Below are 20266 nucleotides of genomic sequence, written 5' to 3'. Positions count from 1 at the left end.
CTGTAGAAAAGTCACTGGTAACCCCAAAAGTGTCAAAAATGTCAGTCAAGGGTCCGATCTGTCCGTCGCAATGTCGCAGTACCACAAAAAAATCGCAGATCGCCGCCATTACGCGTTAAAAAAAACCAACAAAAATGACAAAAATCTTTCCCTTTGTTAGTAAACGCGATAACTTTTGCGCAAACCAATCAAAATACGCTTTTTGCGATTTTTTTTACCAAACATAGGTAGCATAAAACAAATTGGCCGAAAATGTTAAAAAATTTTGATTTTTACATTTTTTTGGGGGGGAATTTCATATAAAAATATGTGAAAAATATTGCTATTTTTGCAAAATTTACGCTCTTTTTTTGTTTATAGCGCATGATCAAAAAATCGCACAGGTGATAAAATACCACCAAAAGAAAGCTCTGTTTGTGGGAAAAAAAGGACGCCAAATTCGTTTAGATACAGCGTCGCACGACCGCGCAATTGTCCGTTAAATTCACGCAGTGCCGAATCCCAAAATACCCCCTGGTCAGGAAGGGGGTAAAATCTTCCGGGGCTTAAGTGGTTAAAGGATAAGTTCACCTTTTGAAGCATTTTACACGCTACACCCATATTTAGGGTGCTGGTGAGTGCTCTCATAGTTTATTGACACTTTCTACAGCTTTCAAACAGAAAGCCTGTACAGAAGTATGGGCAGAAAGATGTAGCAAGCATCTGCAGGAGCCTATTGCACCCACAATCCACTGGTCAGTATGCTGCAGGTTCCTGAGAAAAGAAATGAATGCACTTTTTTTTACCTGCAAAACTATGTGCATTTATTTTTATTTTTTTCCCCAAAGGGTGGACTTATTCTTTAAATCCATACTTTTCAAGATGGTAATCGCATTCTTTTAAATCTGTTCCCCACCTTTAGGGAACAGACCAACAACAAATGTAATCCACTAGCGTACCCAATGTAGGACCTACAAACGTAATCTCTGTGTTGTAAAATTATTTCTAACTGGAACAAATGAGGTGGAAACAGCCCCTACAGTATGCGCAGTAATAAAAGTGGTGCACACACAGAGTTAGACAAACTAAACTGTATGCACAAATATTTGTTTTACATCCCCATGATACCTTTATACCTTTTTAAATTGCCAATTTCAGTAAGCAGGTCCCTCTTAACATTCATTTTCTTTACAATTATGCTGCATATTTGTGCAATCATGACACAATGTACAACTAAATACATTGATTTTTAACATACAAGCTTATAAAGATATATTGCATAGAAACAAATCGAAGCATATGGATCTCCTTTTCAAGCTCTCAAATTTTCATTCTCCTTTCATTTTTTTCCTCTGCTCCTTGGGTTTCCCCTACATAAGGCATACTCTGTATAACACATGTCTCTGTAATGTTACAGCCACCTGCATTAGCAAAAACAGCATCAGTGTGTCCCTGGTACTTATATGGATTGCAGCCTTGTTTTGGTCAGCAGCTCCTCTTCTAGGATGGGGAAGCTATAGAGGTAAGGTACCTGATTAAATGGTCATTTGCACTCGCCACATGTTTTTGTCTGCTTTTTACAGCGTGTTAATGAATGCATAAGCAAATCAAACAAGGAAGGTAATGTTTATAAATTTTACAGGTATCTATACACAGTACATGTACATGTACATTGCTTGAAATATACTATAGTTTCTAATGAATAGTAACTAGAGATTAGGTGATCTAGGATGGAAGGTTGGGAGCATTATTTTTTCATTCATGGGAAACAAAGGGTAATTATTTACTCAAAATAATATTGGAATGTGTTAGAGTTACCATGTGCTTTACAGATAAAAAGTAAATTATAATAAGCCCATTATAATTCCACCTGTGTGTCAGATCATGTATTATCGTGTATTTATACAAGCTAACTTCTGGCTTATTTTAATATCATAAATATTATTATTAATATTATTAGTATTATTATTTAGGATTTTTATAGCACCAACTGCTTGCATGGGGCTTTAAATAATAAAGGGAGATAGTAAAGTTACAATATAATTTAAATAAGGAGGGTTGTGGGTCTGCTTATAAAAGCTTACAATTTAGGGGAGGAGGAAGTGATACAAAAGGTAATAACTGTGTGGGGATGGGCTCTTCAATAAAGTAAAATTCAGTTGCTACCTAGAGGCAGGATAGGCTTTCCTGAAAAAAATAGGTCTCAGAGATTGCTTAAAGGAATATAAAGCAGGAGACAGCCATACAAGTTGGCTGGTGTAAGAGGATGGGAGAGGCTCCAGAGAAGTCCTGACAGAAAGCATGGAAGGAGTTGACAAGGGAGCTATAGGACATGTTTTTGGAGGAGCTAATTGGACAGCTTGGTTGATATTTTGATATGAGTTTTGTGATATAGCTGTCTTTACCAGTTGTTGTTAATATTTTGAAGTATATTTGTTGATAGATCAGAAACCAGTGGGCCAGAGGGAGAATAGCCTGTGTAGTGGTGGGCCAATGCGGAGGGAGTTGAAGTGATAAAGAGTTAAGAAGAGAGTTATTTAGTAGCTTGGTGGTCTTGTTGGTTAAGAAAGGGTATACAGTAAACCCCCGCTCCATCGCGGTTCAGTTTTTGCAGTCCCGGTATATTGCGGTTTTTTTTGTAATGTTATTTTACTATATAAATCATTAAAAATGAAATATTTTTGTGTTTTCCATAGCTCTTGCTATGTCTCTCAGTATCTTGTATGTGTTTAAATGAGTTTCTATTGTTTTAAAAGAAGTGTGTTTAAAGACCTTAAAATGCTTTTACACGTACAGTGACAGTAAAAAAAACATGCCTACAATGCATTTTAATAGGGTTTTTCTATTTTGCGGATTTTCACTTTTCGCGGCTGGGTCCGGAACGTAACTAATGGAGGGGGGTTTACTGTATTCTGGAAAAATGTTACATAGGTAAAGGCACTTTGGATAGTGCTTGAATGTGGGACTGAAAGTCCAGTAATTCACCTAGCATCTTGGTTTAAAGGGAGAGAGGGATAGATATGCTATTAATCTCAAGCTATCTCAAGCTAATCTCAAGGTCAAACTCAGTTTTTGAAAGATTGAGGTCTGGAAAGTGGCTTGACATCCATACTGATATGTCGGTTAGTAGAATAGTGATGCACAAGAAGTCTAAAAGGGTGAGCTATAGAGTGGAGAGGTAGATTTGGGTATCATTAGCATAGAGATGGTATTGCATGTCATGCAAGGTTATCAACTGACCAAGAGAAAAGCTGTAGATAGGGACCCCTACAAAAAGAGTTGTAGGTAAATTTGAAGGAGAGCTTAGGTAGGTAGTTGTAGAACCAAGAAATAGGACAGTCTTGGAGGCCAAGGTAGTGGTCAACTGTGCTGAAGTCATCAGAAAGGTCTAATAGTAGGGTAGTGCACAGTGGCCAATGGTTTTAACTGTTAATAAGTTGTGAGTTTTAGAGGAGCAGTTTCTGTAGAGTGTTTTGGTCAAAAGGCAGACTGTAAAGGGTTAAGAGGATTGTTTTCAGTGAGGTATCATCTCAGACAGTTGTAAACTAGGCATTCCAGGAGTTTGGAGCTAAACGGGAGCAAGGAGATGGGTCTTTTGATGTTTCGAGTGGTGGGGTCCAGCAAAAGCTATTTTAAGTATCAGGGAAACCAATGCATGTTTTAGAGGAGAGTGGAAGATGCAAGTAGTAAGGGAGAGATTGAAGAGTTGAGTAAGAAAACAAAGAATAATGCAAAAGGGTAACCTGAGTAGTTGTGAGGGAAGGGGACAGCAGGCAGCGATATGGGCATCAGAGAAAACATTAGCAATCTTCTCTGTAGTGACAGGATCAAAAAAGGAGAGCATTGATGCGGTGCTAAAGATGACATCACAAACTGCATGTATCTTGTTTTATTTGTGGGTGGTGGCAGTGAGGGATAAGGTAGAGAGTTAAAGGTAGAAAAGAATTGGAAAGAACTGGATCAAATGGTTTTAATGAAAGTGATAAAATAAATCTGTTTGGCAGCAGGGAAGGAAATGTTATATTTTAGGAGGACAGTCTTGCAGAGATGTATTTATATGCCACACTTACTTAAGATAAGGCTATGTCATTTCAGACTTCTTGTGTCAACTGTTTGCCAGGGTTGTAGGAGCTGGAGCCTAATTCTGCATGTAGTGAGGGGGAAAACTTGGAAAGCGCTTTGCAGGAATAGAAAGGTTTCCAGCCCCACTTCCTTTATGTTCACTTAGTTTGCATGAGTCCAATAAAGGCCACCATGAGAGAGGGCAGCTGGAGAGGTAAAGTTAGATTCTTGAAGCCAGGTTAGGGTATGGGCAAGTAGGCTAAGGTAGTTGGACATAAAAAGGTAATGGACAGAAGTGAGCTTGTTACAGATTGAGCAGGTATTCCAGAGGGCAGATGAAAAGGCATGGTTGGTTCTTGGAAGCTTAGAAATAAAAATTAATGCATTTAGATTTCAGGGCTGGCAGATGAAGAAGAGTGCTGGGTGTGTGGATGAAGGATAGCAGAGGGCCAAGGCTGGGGGAGATATTCCCTGTAGTTAGGAGAAGCATGAGGGTAAGGAAGGTGAGATGGAAGGGAGATTACACAAGTTCTAGTGTTCTGAAAGCTTTGTCAGCCTGTGGGTTAAGAATAAGCAGGAGGTAATACGTGCAGTATTAGGGGGAGGGCTGGATTTATGGTAATATGTAAAAGCTGTGCAGTGGAAAAGATATATGAATGAGAGTCTCAGGAGAGAAGACACTATTGGAGAAAGCAGTAGTCAGACTGGGAAGGAAAAGGCTGAGTGGGGAAATTTAGGCTCACCTGTAGTCTGTCAGGAGCAGTTTGCATGCCGTCTTGTTTCTGCCCTAGCCAGGACAATTGTGCTAAAAAGTGAAACTTTGGATAAAAATTGATATTACAAGAGTACCAATATCCCAGGCACCAAAAATGCCTACCCTCAAAGACTGCTCTAATTTTATCAGAATATTAATGGCAGCAGCGGCCACCCCCCTAATTTCCATGCGCCGGCCCCTAATCTCCATGTGGGGCGCCGGCCGCATAGATTTCTTCTAGCTTTTTTTTTTTTTTAAACATGATTAGAGCCTGAGGCACTATTTGTCTTCAAAAAGCCAATTAGAGCACTGCACCCCAAGCCCACCCACTTGTGACATTAATGAATCAACATTTGCCATTGTCTTCCTGCCTCTCCTCCTGGCCAATCAGAACAGGAAGCAGGTTTTAAGACCAGATTGGCAGGGAGAAGAAGCCAGGGAAGCCGCTTGTGCCTGGATGTGCGGACCTGGCGGTGAGGTTTGTTTGCCACCCCTCCGATTAAATGAAGCACCAGCCGCACCTGATTGATGGGGAATGTTTGGAAATTAATCCATAGGAAACTGATAAAGGACTAATGTCTGCTGGGTTTTAAAGCTAGCATCAGATCTCTCTGATCAAACAGGAAGATACATTTATTTCTATAAAATTGATAGAAGATAACATAGGATGAGTTTTCACACAGACAGTCAGTAAAGCAAAGGTTAACTCAATATACCAGAGCAATGAGAGTTTCACACATTTTCACACAGACAGCTAGTAAGGCAGAGGGTAAACTAAAGCAGGGAGAGATTCACCTAGGGTACATTTTTTTACCGGATGAGTTTTCACTCAGACAATAAAGTGTCAATGCCACCTTTTTACACACCCAAAAGAAAGTTATTAAAATGTTGTTTTCCAAATTCAGTGAAACATTCTAGCATATTGTAATTTTTGTTTTCAGGCCCCGTTCACACTGGGGCGACGCTACTTTGCCGGGCGACCTCATAGGTCGCGGCGCGCTGCTCGCCCCGCGACCTCGGAGCGGCCGGCACGGACTTCATAACATTGAAGTCTATGCAGGTCGCTCCGGGTCGCCCCAAAGAAGCTCCGGACCCTTTTTCTAGGTCGGAGCGACTTGTGTCGCTCCTATTAGAACGGGTCCGCAGCTTCTCTATGGAAGGCGACCTACGGCGACCTGTCAGGCGACCAGGTCGCCTGACAGGTCACCCCAGTGTGAACGGGGGCTTAGAGTCTGAACTAAGCAGTGAAATCACTAAATAATATCATTACAGCTGAACCATTTTTGTTCCATTATATGCACTCAATAGTAAAACAACCAAGGAAATAATAATTTTTTTATTATTTAGTGAATGTTCAGATATTGGGGCTGATGTACGGATAGAGTACCGATGGAGAAAACAAAAAATGCTCACTATGAAAAAAAAATACACATGTACCAAGCCAAGCAGAGGGTCTTAAAGCTCATGCATCATGCTATCAGAGCAAGAATGCAGTGCATTCATGAGAATATCATTCACTATGGCTTTTTTGGTGATTTTTAATGATAATAGTAGTGTGTCCTAAAATGAGGTTTTAGTCCTACATGGTATGTATGTGTAGTAACAACAGTTAGATAAACATAGAAAAAAATGGGAGAAAAGTACTTTTTTGTTCTTGCCATTCCATGGCTCAGGCAATGTACATTTGTACATCAGAGAATATATTTCATATAGAACAACGCTTGTTAATAAACTCAACATATTTGTGCTGCAGCCTATGCACATGCATGCATACATTGTGCGCAGTGCTAATTTCATCGACTGAAATATTTTTGTTGACTAAATTAACACTATTTTATTAGACTAAAATACGACTAAAACTAAAACAATTCAGATGACTAAAATACGACTAAAACTAAAATGATATTTTAGTCAAAAGACTTTGACTAAAACTAATTTGAAAATTGACATAAAAATGAACACTACTCTGCTGACCATTTCTAAATCGGCAATACAATTCCATCCAAAGCCTGTATTGCAATACCACATAAGCATAAGTAGGGGGCATCTACTAAAAGAGAAAGAGAAAAAAATAAGAAAAATGTTTTTCTTATATTTTTTTCTTAATATTTAGCCACTTAGGGACCGGAAGGTTTTACCCCCTTAATGACCAGGCCAGTTTTTGAGATTCAGCATTGTCTTACTTTAACTGACAATTGCGTAGTCATGTGATGCTGTACTTACAATTAGAGCTTTCATTTGGTGGTATTTGATCACCTTTGGGATTTTTATTTTTTGCGCTATAAACAAAAAAAGAGCGACAATTTGGAAAAAAAACTATATTTTTTACTTTCTGCTATATAACATTCCCAATTAAAAAAATGAAAAATCATTTTTTTTCATCATTTTAGGACAATTTGTATTCTGCCACATATTTTTGGTAAAAAAAAAATCCCAATAAGTGTATATTGATTGGTTTGCGCAAAAGTTATCGCGTCTACAAACTAAGGGAAAGATTTATTTCATTTTTATTTAACTATTTTTTTACTAGTAATGGTGGGGATCAGCGATTTTTAGCATGACTGTGACATTGTGGCGGACAGATCGGACACCTAACTGACATTTTGGACAGTTTTGGAGGGACCAGTGACAGTACTACAGTAATCAGTGCTAAAAATATGCACTGTTACTGTGCTAATGACACTGGCAGGGAAGGGGTTAACACCAGGGGCGATCAAAGGGTTAAATGTATGCCTAGGGGTGTTTTCTAACTGTGAGGAGGATGGGCTTATGGAATCAACCCAGAGACCTGTGTTCCTAAATAGGAGAAACATAGGATCTCTGTGTTGATTGCTGACAGAACAATGGTCTGCCGTGTTTATGAGGTCAGACTGCCGTTCTGTCTCCCTGGGGAGTGATCGCGGGTGCCCGGCAACAATCACGGGTGCCAACCCCACAAACTCAGCTTCCCCTGTCACGAGAAGGGACGTATGGGTACGGCGATTCATGCAACCTAGCCACCTTGCCGCAGTATATCTGCGGCGGGTGGTCGGCAAGAGGTTAATGTTATTAATATATTCCGGTAATAAGTGCAATGACATTATAGCCAATAGAGTTTACAGTTTTTTAGTTTTTTGTATTTTAAAGTAGCACTTCTGTTTGTCAAAAAGCAATATTTTTGTTTGTTTATGAAACTTGGTTTTATTTATAAAGATGTTATATATCACAATGTGTAATATATATGTATAACCTATCACAAATCTCTGTCTGTAGTGCATGTTCAAACTATAAATAATAACATATTAATCGATTTTTAATCCAGGAGAATATAACTAGTTTGAAAATTCTAGACAAATGTTTAAATAATGCATTACAATTTACCTAAACCCTGCTTCAGATTTTAGTCGACTAAAATATGACTAAAACAATTCAGATGACTTAAATACGACTAAAACTAAAATAACATTTTAGTCAAAAGACTAAAATATGACTAAAATTAAAATGGCATTATAGTCAAAAGACTACAGCTAAAATTAAATTGAAATTTACTGCCAAAATTAACACTGATTGTGGGTGCATAGTAGAGCTGCTCGATTCTGGATAAAATGGGAATCACATTTTTTTTGCTTAGAATAAAGATCACGATTCTCGGCGTAACATCATCTATTACATTATCCCAAAAAATTGGGCTAACTTTACTGTTTAGTCTTTTTGAAATTTATTAAAGTGTATTTTTTCCCAAAAGCTGCATTTGAAAGACTTCAGCGCAAATACAGTGTGACATAAAAAATCACCATTTTATTCTCTAGGGTCTCTGCCAAAATACACATATATATATATATAATGTTTGGGGTTTCTAAGTAAGGTTTCTAGCAAAAAATACTGATTTTAACTTGTAAGCAGCAAATGTCAGAAAAAGGCTTAGGCTACGTTTCCACTTTTGAGGCTACAAAGTCGCGCTACTTCTAGCGCGACTTTGTAGGGTGACTTGTTTGAGGCTACTTCTGGGGACTTCAGTCCGACCTTCCTTCTATGAGGGACAAGTCGCACTGAAGTCGGCCCAAAAGTAGTGCAAAAAAACATTTTTCAAGTCGCTGCGACTCAAGTCGCAGCAGTTAGAACGAGCCAAATTGAAATTAATGGCTTTTGACTTGCTGTGTGACTTGACATGTGTTAAGTCGCACAACAAGTCGCAATAGGGGAAACGGAGCCTTAGTCTTTAAGAGGTTCAACTGCCCTCACTTACAGACAGAAGTTCATTCCTTTGATCTAAAAGAACAAAATGATATATTGTAAAACATTGTGTTTATAGTTATTTAGCAGCCTTAACAATGTTGATAAACATTTCACAGCTGTGAGTGAGCAGAGAAAAGCTCAGCAAGAATTGAGGACATGCCATTTTAAGATCATGAAGGGGGGGTGAACCAAGATCGCAATTTTTTAACGATTAATCCTGCAGCTCTAGTGCATAGTAAATACCAAGTGGATTTTATTTGGGTGTCCATGAACCATTGATGTGCTGGCGCTGCTGTGCCGTTTCTAAGATCAGCTTAAATATATAAATGTGTTGAGCCAAATGTATCCACTGTTCTTGATGTAGTCCCATAATGGCTTGTTTCCACTGAGCTTTCTGGTACGGTTCGGTTCGGTACGGTACGCTATTTATGCCGTTTCCATTATGAATGGTACCCTAATTCCGAACTGTATCGTAACACTTTTTGGTACCCTTTAGTTGGGGTACCAAGCACATTAGTACCGTACCAACAGGGTGGAGCTACACTCTGCAGAACTTTGATTGGTTGACAGAGAATCGTCTATCACAGCTTTCCTGCTACACCACGCCTATCATGAAAGGGTACTATTGGCAGTGGAAACGCAATGTGTACCGTTCCGAACCGTACCGTACTGAACCGAACCGTACCGTACTGAACCGAACCGTACCGTACCACTCAGTGGAAACGAGGCATTAGACTACTCAAAGATTGGTTGACAGTGCAGGAAACAGTAGACAGCTTAGTGTGTATGATCAGCAAAGAAACATTTTATTTAGTATTGTATATATTTAGAAATTCATCAGAACTCCATGCATATATTTGTAATCATTTTTCCTTTTCCCAACTTCAGAATATTTGAGTACTAATACTAAGTAATGTTTTCTGCTTTTCTTAGATCGTTTGTATGGAACATGTGAAATAGACTGGACTAAAGCCAGTTTCTCCACTATATACAAGTCTTATATTGTGTCCATATTTATTTGCTGTTTCTTCCTGCCTGTTATGGTCATGGTCTTTTGCTATGTTTCTATTATCAACACTGTTAAATCAAGTCGTGCTTTAGCTACTGAAGGAAATTTATCAGACAGACAAAGAAAGATGGAGCGAGATGTAACCAGGGTATGTATCTTTATAATGAAATATATTAGGACAGATTTAGAATACTATTGGATGTATTATATGATTTTCTAATATCAGTACTGTTTAACTGTTGTGTATGGACCATATTTCTGTTTTAACTAAAAATCACATTCTGCTGTTGTTTAAATTATTGAGTTTCTACAGTATTTATGAACATTGAGTCCCAAAACTTTCAAAATGATGAACCTGGCTCATTGATCTTCAGTTAGAAATTTGCTACATCTCTTTTTTCTTGTGTTATCGAGTATAAATAGAAAAAACAGCTTATCTGACTAACTCACCCCTTCTCTCCCCAAATTTGCTTCATATATGTCTTAACCTTGCAGTTTTGTGACCTACCCTTTAAAGTAAGGGCTCTTTCACACGGGCGATCCGATCAGATCCGCCTGTCAGTTTTTTAGGCTGATCTGATCGGATCCTCCATGCAGCTCTATGGGACAGCGGGTGTCAGCGGAGACACCTCCGCTGACACCCACTGCCATCCGCATCCGATCCTGTGCGTGAAATCTGGACGGATGGAAACCCTATTTTTCCATCCGTTCAGTAATCGGAGCGGAGCGGATCTGATGAGAGCGGACAGGTGGTCCGCTCTCATCCGATCCCCCATAGAGGGCAGCGGGTGCTGAGACACCTCCCTCTCCGCTCTGCAAGCGGAGACGGAGCTGTCATCCGCCCGGCTCAGCGAGGATCGCGGAACGATCCCTGCTGAGCAACACGGATCCGCCTACGGAGCGGACCGTGTGAAAGAGCCCTTAGAAATTCTTTTCTTCTCGGGTGGTAATGGGGAGTGTTCTTTACTTCCTGCCTATAGTAGTCATCTAACAACATCTAACAGCATGTGAATGGTAATAAAATATACTCCACTCTTCGCTACTCTTGCCATTTTTATTAATTGTAAACAAAGTGACCGCAGTGTCTCCTTCTGGAAACCAACCTTGCTTGATGCTTTTCACCTCTCCTGGCTTCCTCACATAGATTGGAAAAGTCCTCTAACCTATCCCCTATCCTTGTGAGCAAGCCAGGAGTGGTGAAATGCATCAAGGAAGGTTGGTTCCAAAGTGAAGATCTTGTTGTTTGCAGTCACTTTGTTAACAAATAAATATGGCAAGAGAATCTAAGGGTGGAGTGCGACTTTCATATTTCTGATGAGCAGTGGAGACAGACTGCAGTGGTCGGGACCCAAATTGTCCATGTACAGGAGAGGTGAGTCTTAAGTGGAGCTGTGGATTTGGGTTTGTTTTTAACATGAGAGTGCTGCTCAGTCCAAGATTATGGAAACCAGGCTGGGTACTAATGCACCCTTTAGGGATGTGTTATTGACAGAATGGGCTAACAAGAAGTGAGTTTAGCCAAGATAAAGACCAAAGCCCGCTGCAGAGGAGGATGCAAAGGGCATAGCTGAAGTGTTAGGAGTGAAGTTGTCATTTAAAAACTGACTTTTTTTTAAACAAATGGGAGCAATAAAAAATAAGGATGGAACTTTACTTAAAGTTATTTTACTTATCCACTGTACAAACACAGTAGACTTCACATTTTGTTATGTACTGATATATATATATACAGTAGACACAAGATATGAAACAATTGGGAAGGTTGCTGCTCTTCTGTCCAGTTGCTTGAAACATGAGGTTAAGTAGATCTAGCGTTTCACCCCTATAGGGACTACTGGTTTGCCTCAGGTTCAGGTGTAACAGCAGCCAGGCACACAGCAACATCCACTCTTCTGGTTTAATGAACAGCCTAGTGGTTGCCTTTTTCAAATTAATTTCTGGATGACCTGGGTAGGGTGTCAGGAGCTGTGGGATACTCCAGAAACCCAGAACAGCAATCAGAGGGAACTCTCCACTTCATCACTACTGCTTAGGGCAGTCCTTCTAGCAATAGTCCACAAGTAGTAGAGAGCACTGGGGCACCCTCAGAAATGTCCCAAACCAGGCAAGCACTTGTTTGGGTGAATGGGGATAACAGTTGCAATAGTCACCAGAATTCTACACTCAGGTCTGTGCTTATAATGTCCCTGGATATTTGGATGCCTCCTTCCAATATCAGCCAGAAATTTCTCAAGTTAATTCTCCAGACCGGATCCTTAGTGAAATCCCATTCTCAGCTTCAGGAATTCATAGTTGAGATAAACAAATGGTTACCACCTGCCAGAAGGTCTGCCAAAGTGTCTGCCAGAGGGTCTGGGTCTAACCACTGCCTAAATAAATGTATTATTGTTAAAGTTTTGGCAATTTATACAGTTCAGAACTATTTTAACTGTGCAGTTTGGTGTTTGCCTACATGCTGATCATAATGTGGCAAGTGTTACAGACCCCAAATAAAAACTATTTTGTGGTGTAAGTTTCTAAGGTGACAGCCTCTGTCTTCTGTTTTATGCACCATACACAAAGCTGAATTTATCCTCAATTTATCCTCCCTTTCCCACCAGTAGTAATCCAGTAGTTTATGTGTATCTAACTAAACACTGAAAAACTCAGGTAACTGCTACTAACATTTTCTGCTCAAAGACATTTGTTTCCCTAGGACCAAGTAACACTCATTCTGAGGCTAAACCCCAAGATCTAAGCATGACAATGTGGCTGGGTTTGTTAGTATACTGCAAAAATAGGAAGAGATAGCCTGGCTGCTACACACCTCACCCAGCCTGAGTAGTTAGCAGGTATAAGTAGCCCCAGCTCAATTCATTTAGACCACAACTCCAACAAGTTTCGCCCCACCCTTGGTACTCCATGATTAAGCCCTGAGGGCAGGGCAAAACATGTTGGAGTTGTGGTCTGCATATATCAAGCTGGGGCTGCTTTTACCTGCTAACCACTCGGGACAGGGGAGGTGTGCGATGGGCTAACTATATCTTCCTATTTTTGCAGAGTGCTTTGGGTCTGGATGGACCTTTGCTTAGCTTGCATCCTCGCTACCCAGTGACAACTAACTCATTGGACCTTGACAGTCTGAACGGGAACCCTTAAGCATTTATCATGGATTTGCTAGCAGCCTTCTTTAGCATTCATCAGTGAAACAATACAATGGTGCACATTTTGCAATTGCCGCTGTTTTAAAATGTTTTCCTATGTTCTCTTTATAGGTTTCCATTGTCATTTGCACAGCCTTTATAATTGCCTGGTCTCCTTATGCTGTGATATCTATGTGGTCAGCATGTGGATATTATGTCCCCAATCTTACCAGTATACTAGCAGCTCTTTTTGCAAAATCTGCCAGTTTCTACAATCCTCTGATTTATTTTGGGATGAGCTCTAAGTTCAGAAAGGACCTTGGCATCTTGCTTCCATGCACAAAGGCAAGTGGTAAGGACCCTGTCAAACTAAAACGTTTCAAACGTCTGAAGCATAAACAGGACCCCCGTGCTAATTTCAAAGAACAGAAGCCAATTGAGCATCCTGAAGAAGTACCACAGGTAGCACCAAGTCAAGACTCTGGAGTGGGAAGTCCCAGCAATACCCCTCCACTTAAAACGAAAGATGTCTATACCTGTCGCCTAAATATAGAACCTGAAAACCCAAGTTATCAATGTGATCGGCTGTGAGTTGTTTGATCATTTTATCTAATGATTCATTACATTTTTTATGAAAGCCAAGAGAAAATGCAAGACTTTTTGGAGTACGCTGTCTTTATTTGCATCACTTGGTCTTAACCCTAATATATTATATCAAGCAGTAAAAAAACACAACTGCCTTATAGGTAACAACATTTTACCTTCATTATCTCTGAAGGCAATGGATGTATTAATACCTTAAAGTGCAAAGATTAAAAAGTCATGCTTTTTTCATCACCTTCATAGCATAATAGGCAATCTGCTGACATCAAAAGAAGTAATTAATATTGATAGAAATCTTAACAAATTAGTCTGAGTCATCTAATAACCAGTAAAAGGAATTCTGCCTGGGGGAAGACCACCTAGGCAACAGCCAAGCCACATCCAAATAAATACCTGCCTAAAGCAAAGTAGCAACCTGGTATGGCAGCCATCAGGTCATCTTGAAAGCAAGCATGAAAGTTTAGTTTTTTATGCTGGTTTAATTATGTTTTCATAATTATTTCAATATTACGTATTTCTGTGCAAATTGCAAAGTATATGATTATAATGTACTGTATGCTCTTTCTCATTCTAAATAAACAACACTTGACTTTGCTCATTTTTTTTTTTTTTTTGCATGACTTAAAGTTATGAAGTATAATAATAATAACTTCTGTGAAATGTTTAATGTGTATATTACAATGTATACAGCCTTAACTGTACTAACATTTGTACATAATGTACTTCTGATGTGATATGCTTAGATTTATATTTTTGTTCACAGGAGCTCATTTTAAAATTGGAAGTATGTATTGGAAATGAATCCATGAAAGTGTTGACCATTCTCCTTTACCTAAAGAAAGAAGTTGTTCACTTAAAAGGTGTAAATTCACTTAGCTTACTAAATAAGATGAAGCTTTGTTTACTGTGAATACCCAATCATATACCAGGAAAATTAGATGAGACTGGATGATCAAAGTGGACACAGCTTTATATTGTCTACTAAGCTAAGGCAGGCCATACACAATACAAATTTATTTTCTGCAACCATGGGCTGTGAGCAATTGTCTTTCAGGGCAGGGAGGGGACGGGCAGGAGATGCCTTCCCCGCCAGGAGAAGACAGTGATTATTATAGCAGCCACTAGTGATAATTGCAAGAAAATCCTGCAGGCTGGTTGTACCCAAGTTGATCGATTGATCAACTTGGTACATTTAGCCTGCCCATTTTAACAGTTGGAATCTCTGCCCATTTCTGCTGAACTGGCCAGATTCGAACCATGTATGGACAGACTAAGTCAGTCATGTCCAAAGTCCAGGCCGCGGGCCAGTTGTGCCCCATCCTTTAGTTTTATACGGCCCCCTGAGACACTGCTGACTTTTGTCAATGCCTTTCTCTCTGAGACTCCTCACATCCCCGCCCCGATGCGATGGCTCGGGGACGGGGCCTCTGGCCTCACTCGGCTGCTCCCGAGTCCCGCCGAGTCCTGCTCCCCCCCCCCCCCCACTCGACTGAGCGGGAGTGCAGAATTAATTTGAAAATTGCATGCCTTCTCGCCTTCTCTCCTTCACCGCACACAGCCACCTGTAGGAGCCGACCAAGGATCTTGTGGAACTGACCGAGGAGATGTCACTTCTACAATCCTACTACCTGTTTCTGTAAGTGTGATATATGTGTGTGTGTATGTGTGAGTGTATGTATGTATGTGTGTCTATGTGTGTGTGTGTGTGTATGTGTGTATGTATGTATGCATGTATGTATGGGGCTGACCGAGGAGGTGTCGCTTCTACAATCCTACTGTAAGTGTGATTTTATTCAGAAAGTACTGATGCTTATTATTTCCTATATATATATATATATATATATATATATATATATATATATATATACATATATATATATATATATATATATGTGTGTGCGTGTGTGTGCGTGTGTGTGTGTGTATATGTATGTGTGTATATATATATATATATAGTATATATATATATATATACTATACACTATATATATATATATATATATATATATATATGTGTGTGTATATTTAATTTTAATGGTTTAAATGTCAGGCAAAATGGTCGGCCCTTACGCATGTTCACTTCATCAAATCTGGCCCTCTTTGAAAAAAGTTTGGACACCACTGGACTAAGTGAACAGAATGTACTGTATACTTTTAGTAGAATAATCCTATTGTTATCAGAATGATGACTGCTGAAACTTAATTAGTTGCTCAGAGCAGCATTCGTAGAGAAATCTAAAACAATTAAATTGGCATTGTTGATGTGGAACATCCTAAATCATTACAATACCAAACAACTTCATGAAGACAGGTAAAAACCGAGGTTGTGTAGTCAGTTGCTGAGTAGCCACAGAGCCATGTAAGCTTAACCAAATATAGGTAATGCAAAGAAGCTGGAATAATGATGATAGGTTTTATTTATTTTAAGGGTCAGTCCACCCAAACCAATTGAACAGTTTTTTATTAAAAACTGGAGAATAAAACTACTGAACAATTACTAGTATCTCTCAGGGACACTGTTGGTAGGATATTTGCACTTGAAGTCCTGGGTTTGTACATCAGAGGTCCTTATGCTCCTTACTGGATGAGGGGTTCATCCTTTATTATGAACAATGAAACAGGAAGTGCTAAAAAACAAAAAAGTGGGTGGGAACACAAAAAACTCCCAGGTGGATAGGAACAGAATTGGAAACTTTGGCAAGGAGATCTTGCTGTAGGAGCGCCCAAGAAATATAAGAACCCAGGGGTGGACGCATCTAACATTGCTCTCCTTATACCGAAAATATCACTTCAGGGGACAGACCCTAGAGGAATATATTCCAGAAAGCTGAAAAAATCACACTCCAAGTAAATTATATACTATGTACATTGCTATAATTTTAATCAACATTATTGCAGAGCCCTACTGTGGGAGGATTTTGAAGGACAGGACCAATCCAAATGTTCCAATAAGAAAATGTTTATTACCTGAGCATTCTTTTTGGGTATGCTATAACTTTCCAAGTATCTCCGCATCTGTAAGTAGATAAAAGAACTGGAGTTCACTTTTAATCCTGAAAGATACAAGAAATTCAATTGCGAAAAAAAAAAAAAAAATCCAGAGAATCCTTTAATTCAGCAAAGTGCTAATGCATTTATGCCAAAACCTTAGGCTGGCCATACATTGTACAATTTTCCTTTAGATTTACCTAAACCATATAACATGAGGTGAAACCTAAACACCTGTGTGCAATCAGGCAGGCCCTTGCACTATATAGTTGAAGATAAAGCTAAAGGAAAATTAATAAGAATATTGTATAATATATGGCCAGCTAATCTCACGTTAGATAAAGTTCATATCGGTCAACTCTAGCCAATTGCTTATTCATGGCTTATTTCACAGGCATTAATTTGCTTTATTTCTTCTTATTATTTATTTATAAAAAAATTCAGTCACACTGATTGTTCTTTGCCAATCTGATCTAGACAAATACTATTAATACTAGCTGAGTATTAGATGGTCTGCTTGAATATTTGACATGGACCCATCTCTTCTATTGCTTGACATCCCTCATTCACTGAATACAACATTCACAATTCATTTATTCAGATGAATATTCCTAGGTTTACCCAAGCCTAATAAATACTGCAGTAAAATGTTAAGGATGCTTATAATTTCAGTGAAGACAATGTGTGTATTTCTAAGAAAGCAGTAAGCCAAATTTAAGAGAAAGCAGATTAGAAATTTTGGACATTTTGCCAAGAAAAAAAAAAATGTTGCTATTATTGCAAAAGCTGAAGCTGACACATTCCCCCTTCCTCTGCATTCCCCTCATTCCCTATTGTTCATTTCGGCAAAGTGTTCACAGCTGAAACAAGCAGCAACTATGAATCAGCCGTCTCCTTCAAAGCTGTTGTTGGATCAGCTATGGCAGGAGGGGAGAGGGGCAGGGCCATACTCATAACTAGGGTTAAAAAGCACTTAGAAATATGGGGCAAAGTACTACATGTACTTTGACCCACATGGGACAGAACTATAAAACAAAAATATAATGATGGATCTTATTTAAAGCGGAGTTCCAGCCTAAACACACACTCACCTGTCCAACGGTCCAGCGATGTGGCCGCCCGAAGCCTCGCTCTTCTCCCTCTCTGTCTGCGGCGCCGGCATCACTGGTGTGGGCACCCGGCTGTGACAGTTTTCGGCTTCACAGCCGGGTATGCACTGCGCATGCGCGAGTTGCGCTACGCGTCGTGATTGGCCGGCAATCTTCTGGGACCTCTGACATGTCCCAGAAGATTGCAGGGAGGGAGGGGGAGAGGAGAACTTCCGCTCAGGGTGCCGCAGGGCTCCGAGCGGAAGAGGGAGCAGGTACCTGTCACAACTAGGTACCTGCTCCCCCCCCCCCCAAAAAAAATGACATGCCAAATGTGGCATGTCAGGGGGTTAGAACTGCCTAAAGCGGAAGTTACACTTTTGGGTGGAACTCCGCTTTAAGAGAAATAGCTAGAATGACAAATATCCAGGTATCTCTAAGCTATCAGAGTATTTTCTTAGATAATGTATAAAATCTAATCAGCATCCAGCTGATGGTTTAAGGGCAGCCACATGATGCATGTAATTGAGAAATTTTCTCAAGGTTAATCTAATCTTTTTTTAAATTGTTTTAGAAATAGATTTGCCATGAACTTTTTCCATAGACCAGAACATCATCCCTTACATTGTATGCTTCTTTTCCTGAAAGTTCAACTTTCAGCAAAACTTTTATTCTTACATCTTCCCTCTTTTCACTACTCCAGATCATTTGGTTAACGTACCTGAACTATTTAACAGCAGGCACCTTAAATCTTCCCATAAACTTCAAAGGGCTGCTATTCATACATCCAGGTACATTCTCAGCACCTGTCTGATGCTTCATAGACTGACTCATAAGCTAGAAGAGTTGACATCCCATATTCATCTGACCCAGCAGAGAATGGCCAGGTTTGGTGACATTTTTTACATATGTATGATTGCCTTAACACAGGTGACTAAAAATTTCTGAAATCAGCCAGATCAGATAGACTGTGTCTATGAGTATTGTCAGTGTCTCTTTTGCAATTTTGGCTGTAATGGAATCAATCTGAGCTTGTAAAAGTGATGAGAAGCATTGTTCCCAGGGCGTGGGATGCTTTAGTTCTCTCATCAACAATTTGCTTTTAAAATAGGAAACAGAGTGTAAAATGCTTGGAAATGTTTGAGAACTTTGCTGATATCCAGCCAACACCTTCCCAGTGGAAACAGCTTGCTATTAGTGACCAGCACTCATTCAACAATGCTTCAATAGAGTCTGTTCATTAAGGATAACAGAACTGCTTTTATTTGTGAGTCGCTAGAGCCAAGTGTATGGCATTTAACAACAAGTGCCAAACACTAAAGTATTGCTGGTGTAAGAAAGCCTACAGCAACTTGTTAATCATAGTCATACGCGGTTGGAGTAAAGCTGAGAAAAAACTAGTGAAAGTTTAATATCATGATTATTATAAATTCTAATGAAAAATCAAATAATATTCTTTAGATTGAGCCACGGTCAATGCAAGAAAGAACATAGATACCACTGTTTTATATGTTAATATGTCAGTTATCTTTTTTTGTTGCTTCTTTTCAGATTGGGTTTCATCCCATTTCATGGGTGAAATGCAAATAAGATCAGAGCCATTGTTGTGTGCTAAAATAAATTGGAACCTTAGTCAAAAAATGAAGTCCTGCTAGATCACATTAGGCTGGCCCCTTTTGCAGGTATAGCTATGTAAAACGAAAAAAGAGTGCCTATGCTGTTTAAAATTCAGTAATGCACTCACCCTGCTCTGCACATGCCCAGCTGCACTCTATTTTTAGGCACTGTGCCCAATTTGTAGAGGCTGATCTGCTGACAGCCTTAAAGTGGAATTAGGCCCTCCTATCCTTTACATTTAGAAGTTGCTTCTGTTTGATCTGCAACTGCCATAGTGTTGGACATGTGATCAATTATGACACCATTCATTTGATGGCTTGGCAGTTTAGTTGAGGACACAAGCAAATGAGACAGTTAGCAATCCCATCATTCCAGGAATTGAACTGTTTTTTGAAACCATTAATTGAGGGGTTTAGTTCTGATTTATGATTTACTGCTGTTCAGGGGTTCTGGGCTTCTGCAAAATGGCAGCCTCTAACAAGAAGAAACAGGAGCAATGCTAGAGGCAGTTTACAGCACACCCTTATTTTGGTAGCATAATTATTAATGTGGAATGTATGTTCCTTGCTAAAGAACATTATTTGTTATCAAATTGTTATTGGTAAAGTTCTACTTTAATATACTGTAAATTCACAAAGCTAACACACCAGGAATAGGATCAATGGTTTAAAAACGTGACAGTTATTTTCAGCTGAGATTTGAAATATATGGTTACAGGTGAAAATAAAGATTCTTATCCTTTTATGAAATTTAGGAGGGGTTTTCTGAATGCGGTAGGCATATATGCAAAAACATGAGTTGAGCCCATGTCCCCTTCCAGTGTCCACAG

The 20266-nt window shown here is 39.4% G+C and overlaps 1 protein-coding gene across 1 annotated transcript in view; it reads left to right on the top strand.

Annotated features, from left to right (window-relative positions):
- LOC309549578 (visual pigment-like receptor peropsin) overlaps nt 1–14152 on the top strand; it is a gene marked incomplete at its 5' end in the record, with an annotated part of 81644 nt that extends 67492 nt beyond the window's left edge. Inside the window, 3 exons of the mRNA XM_082249951.1 lie at nt 1397–1501; nt 9944–10167; nt 13274–14152. Coding sequence (XP_082106077.1) covers nt 1397–1501; nt 9944–10167; nt 13274–13732 — 788 coding nt within the window. The 3' untranslated portion in view covers nt 13733–14152. The remainder of the gene's footprint in view (nt 1–1396; nt 1502–9943; nt 10168–13273) is intronic.
- Between the last annotated feature and the right edge of the window lie 6114 nt (nt 14153–20266).

Source organism: Pelophylax lessonae, assembly GCF_965119305.1.
Source record: "Pelophylax lessonae genome assembly, chromosome: 3".
NCBI lineage: Eukaryota > Metazoa > Chordata > Amphibia > Anura > Ranidae > Pelophylax > Pelophylax lessonae.
This window is presented reverse-complemented; position numbering and strand designations above follow the sequence as displayed.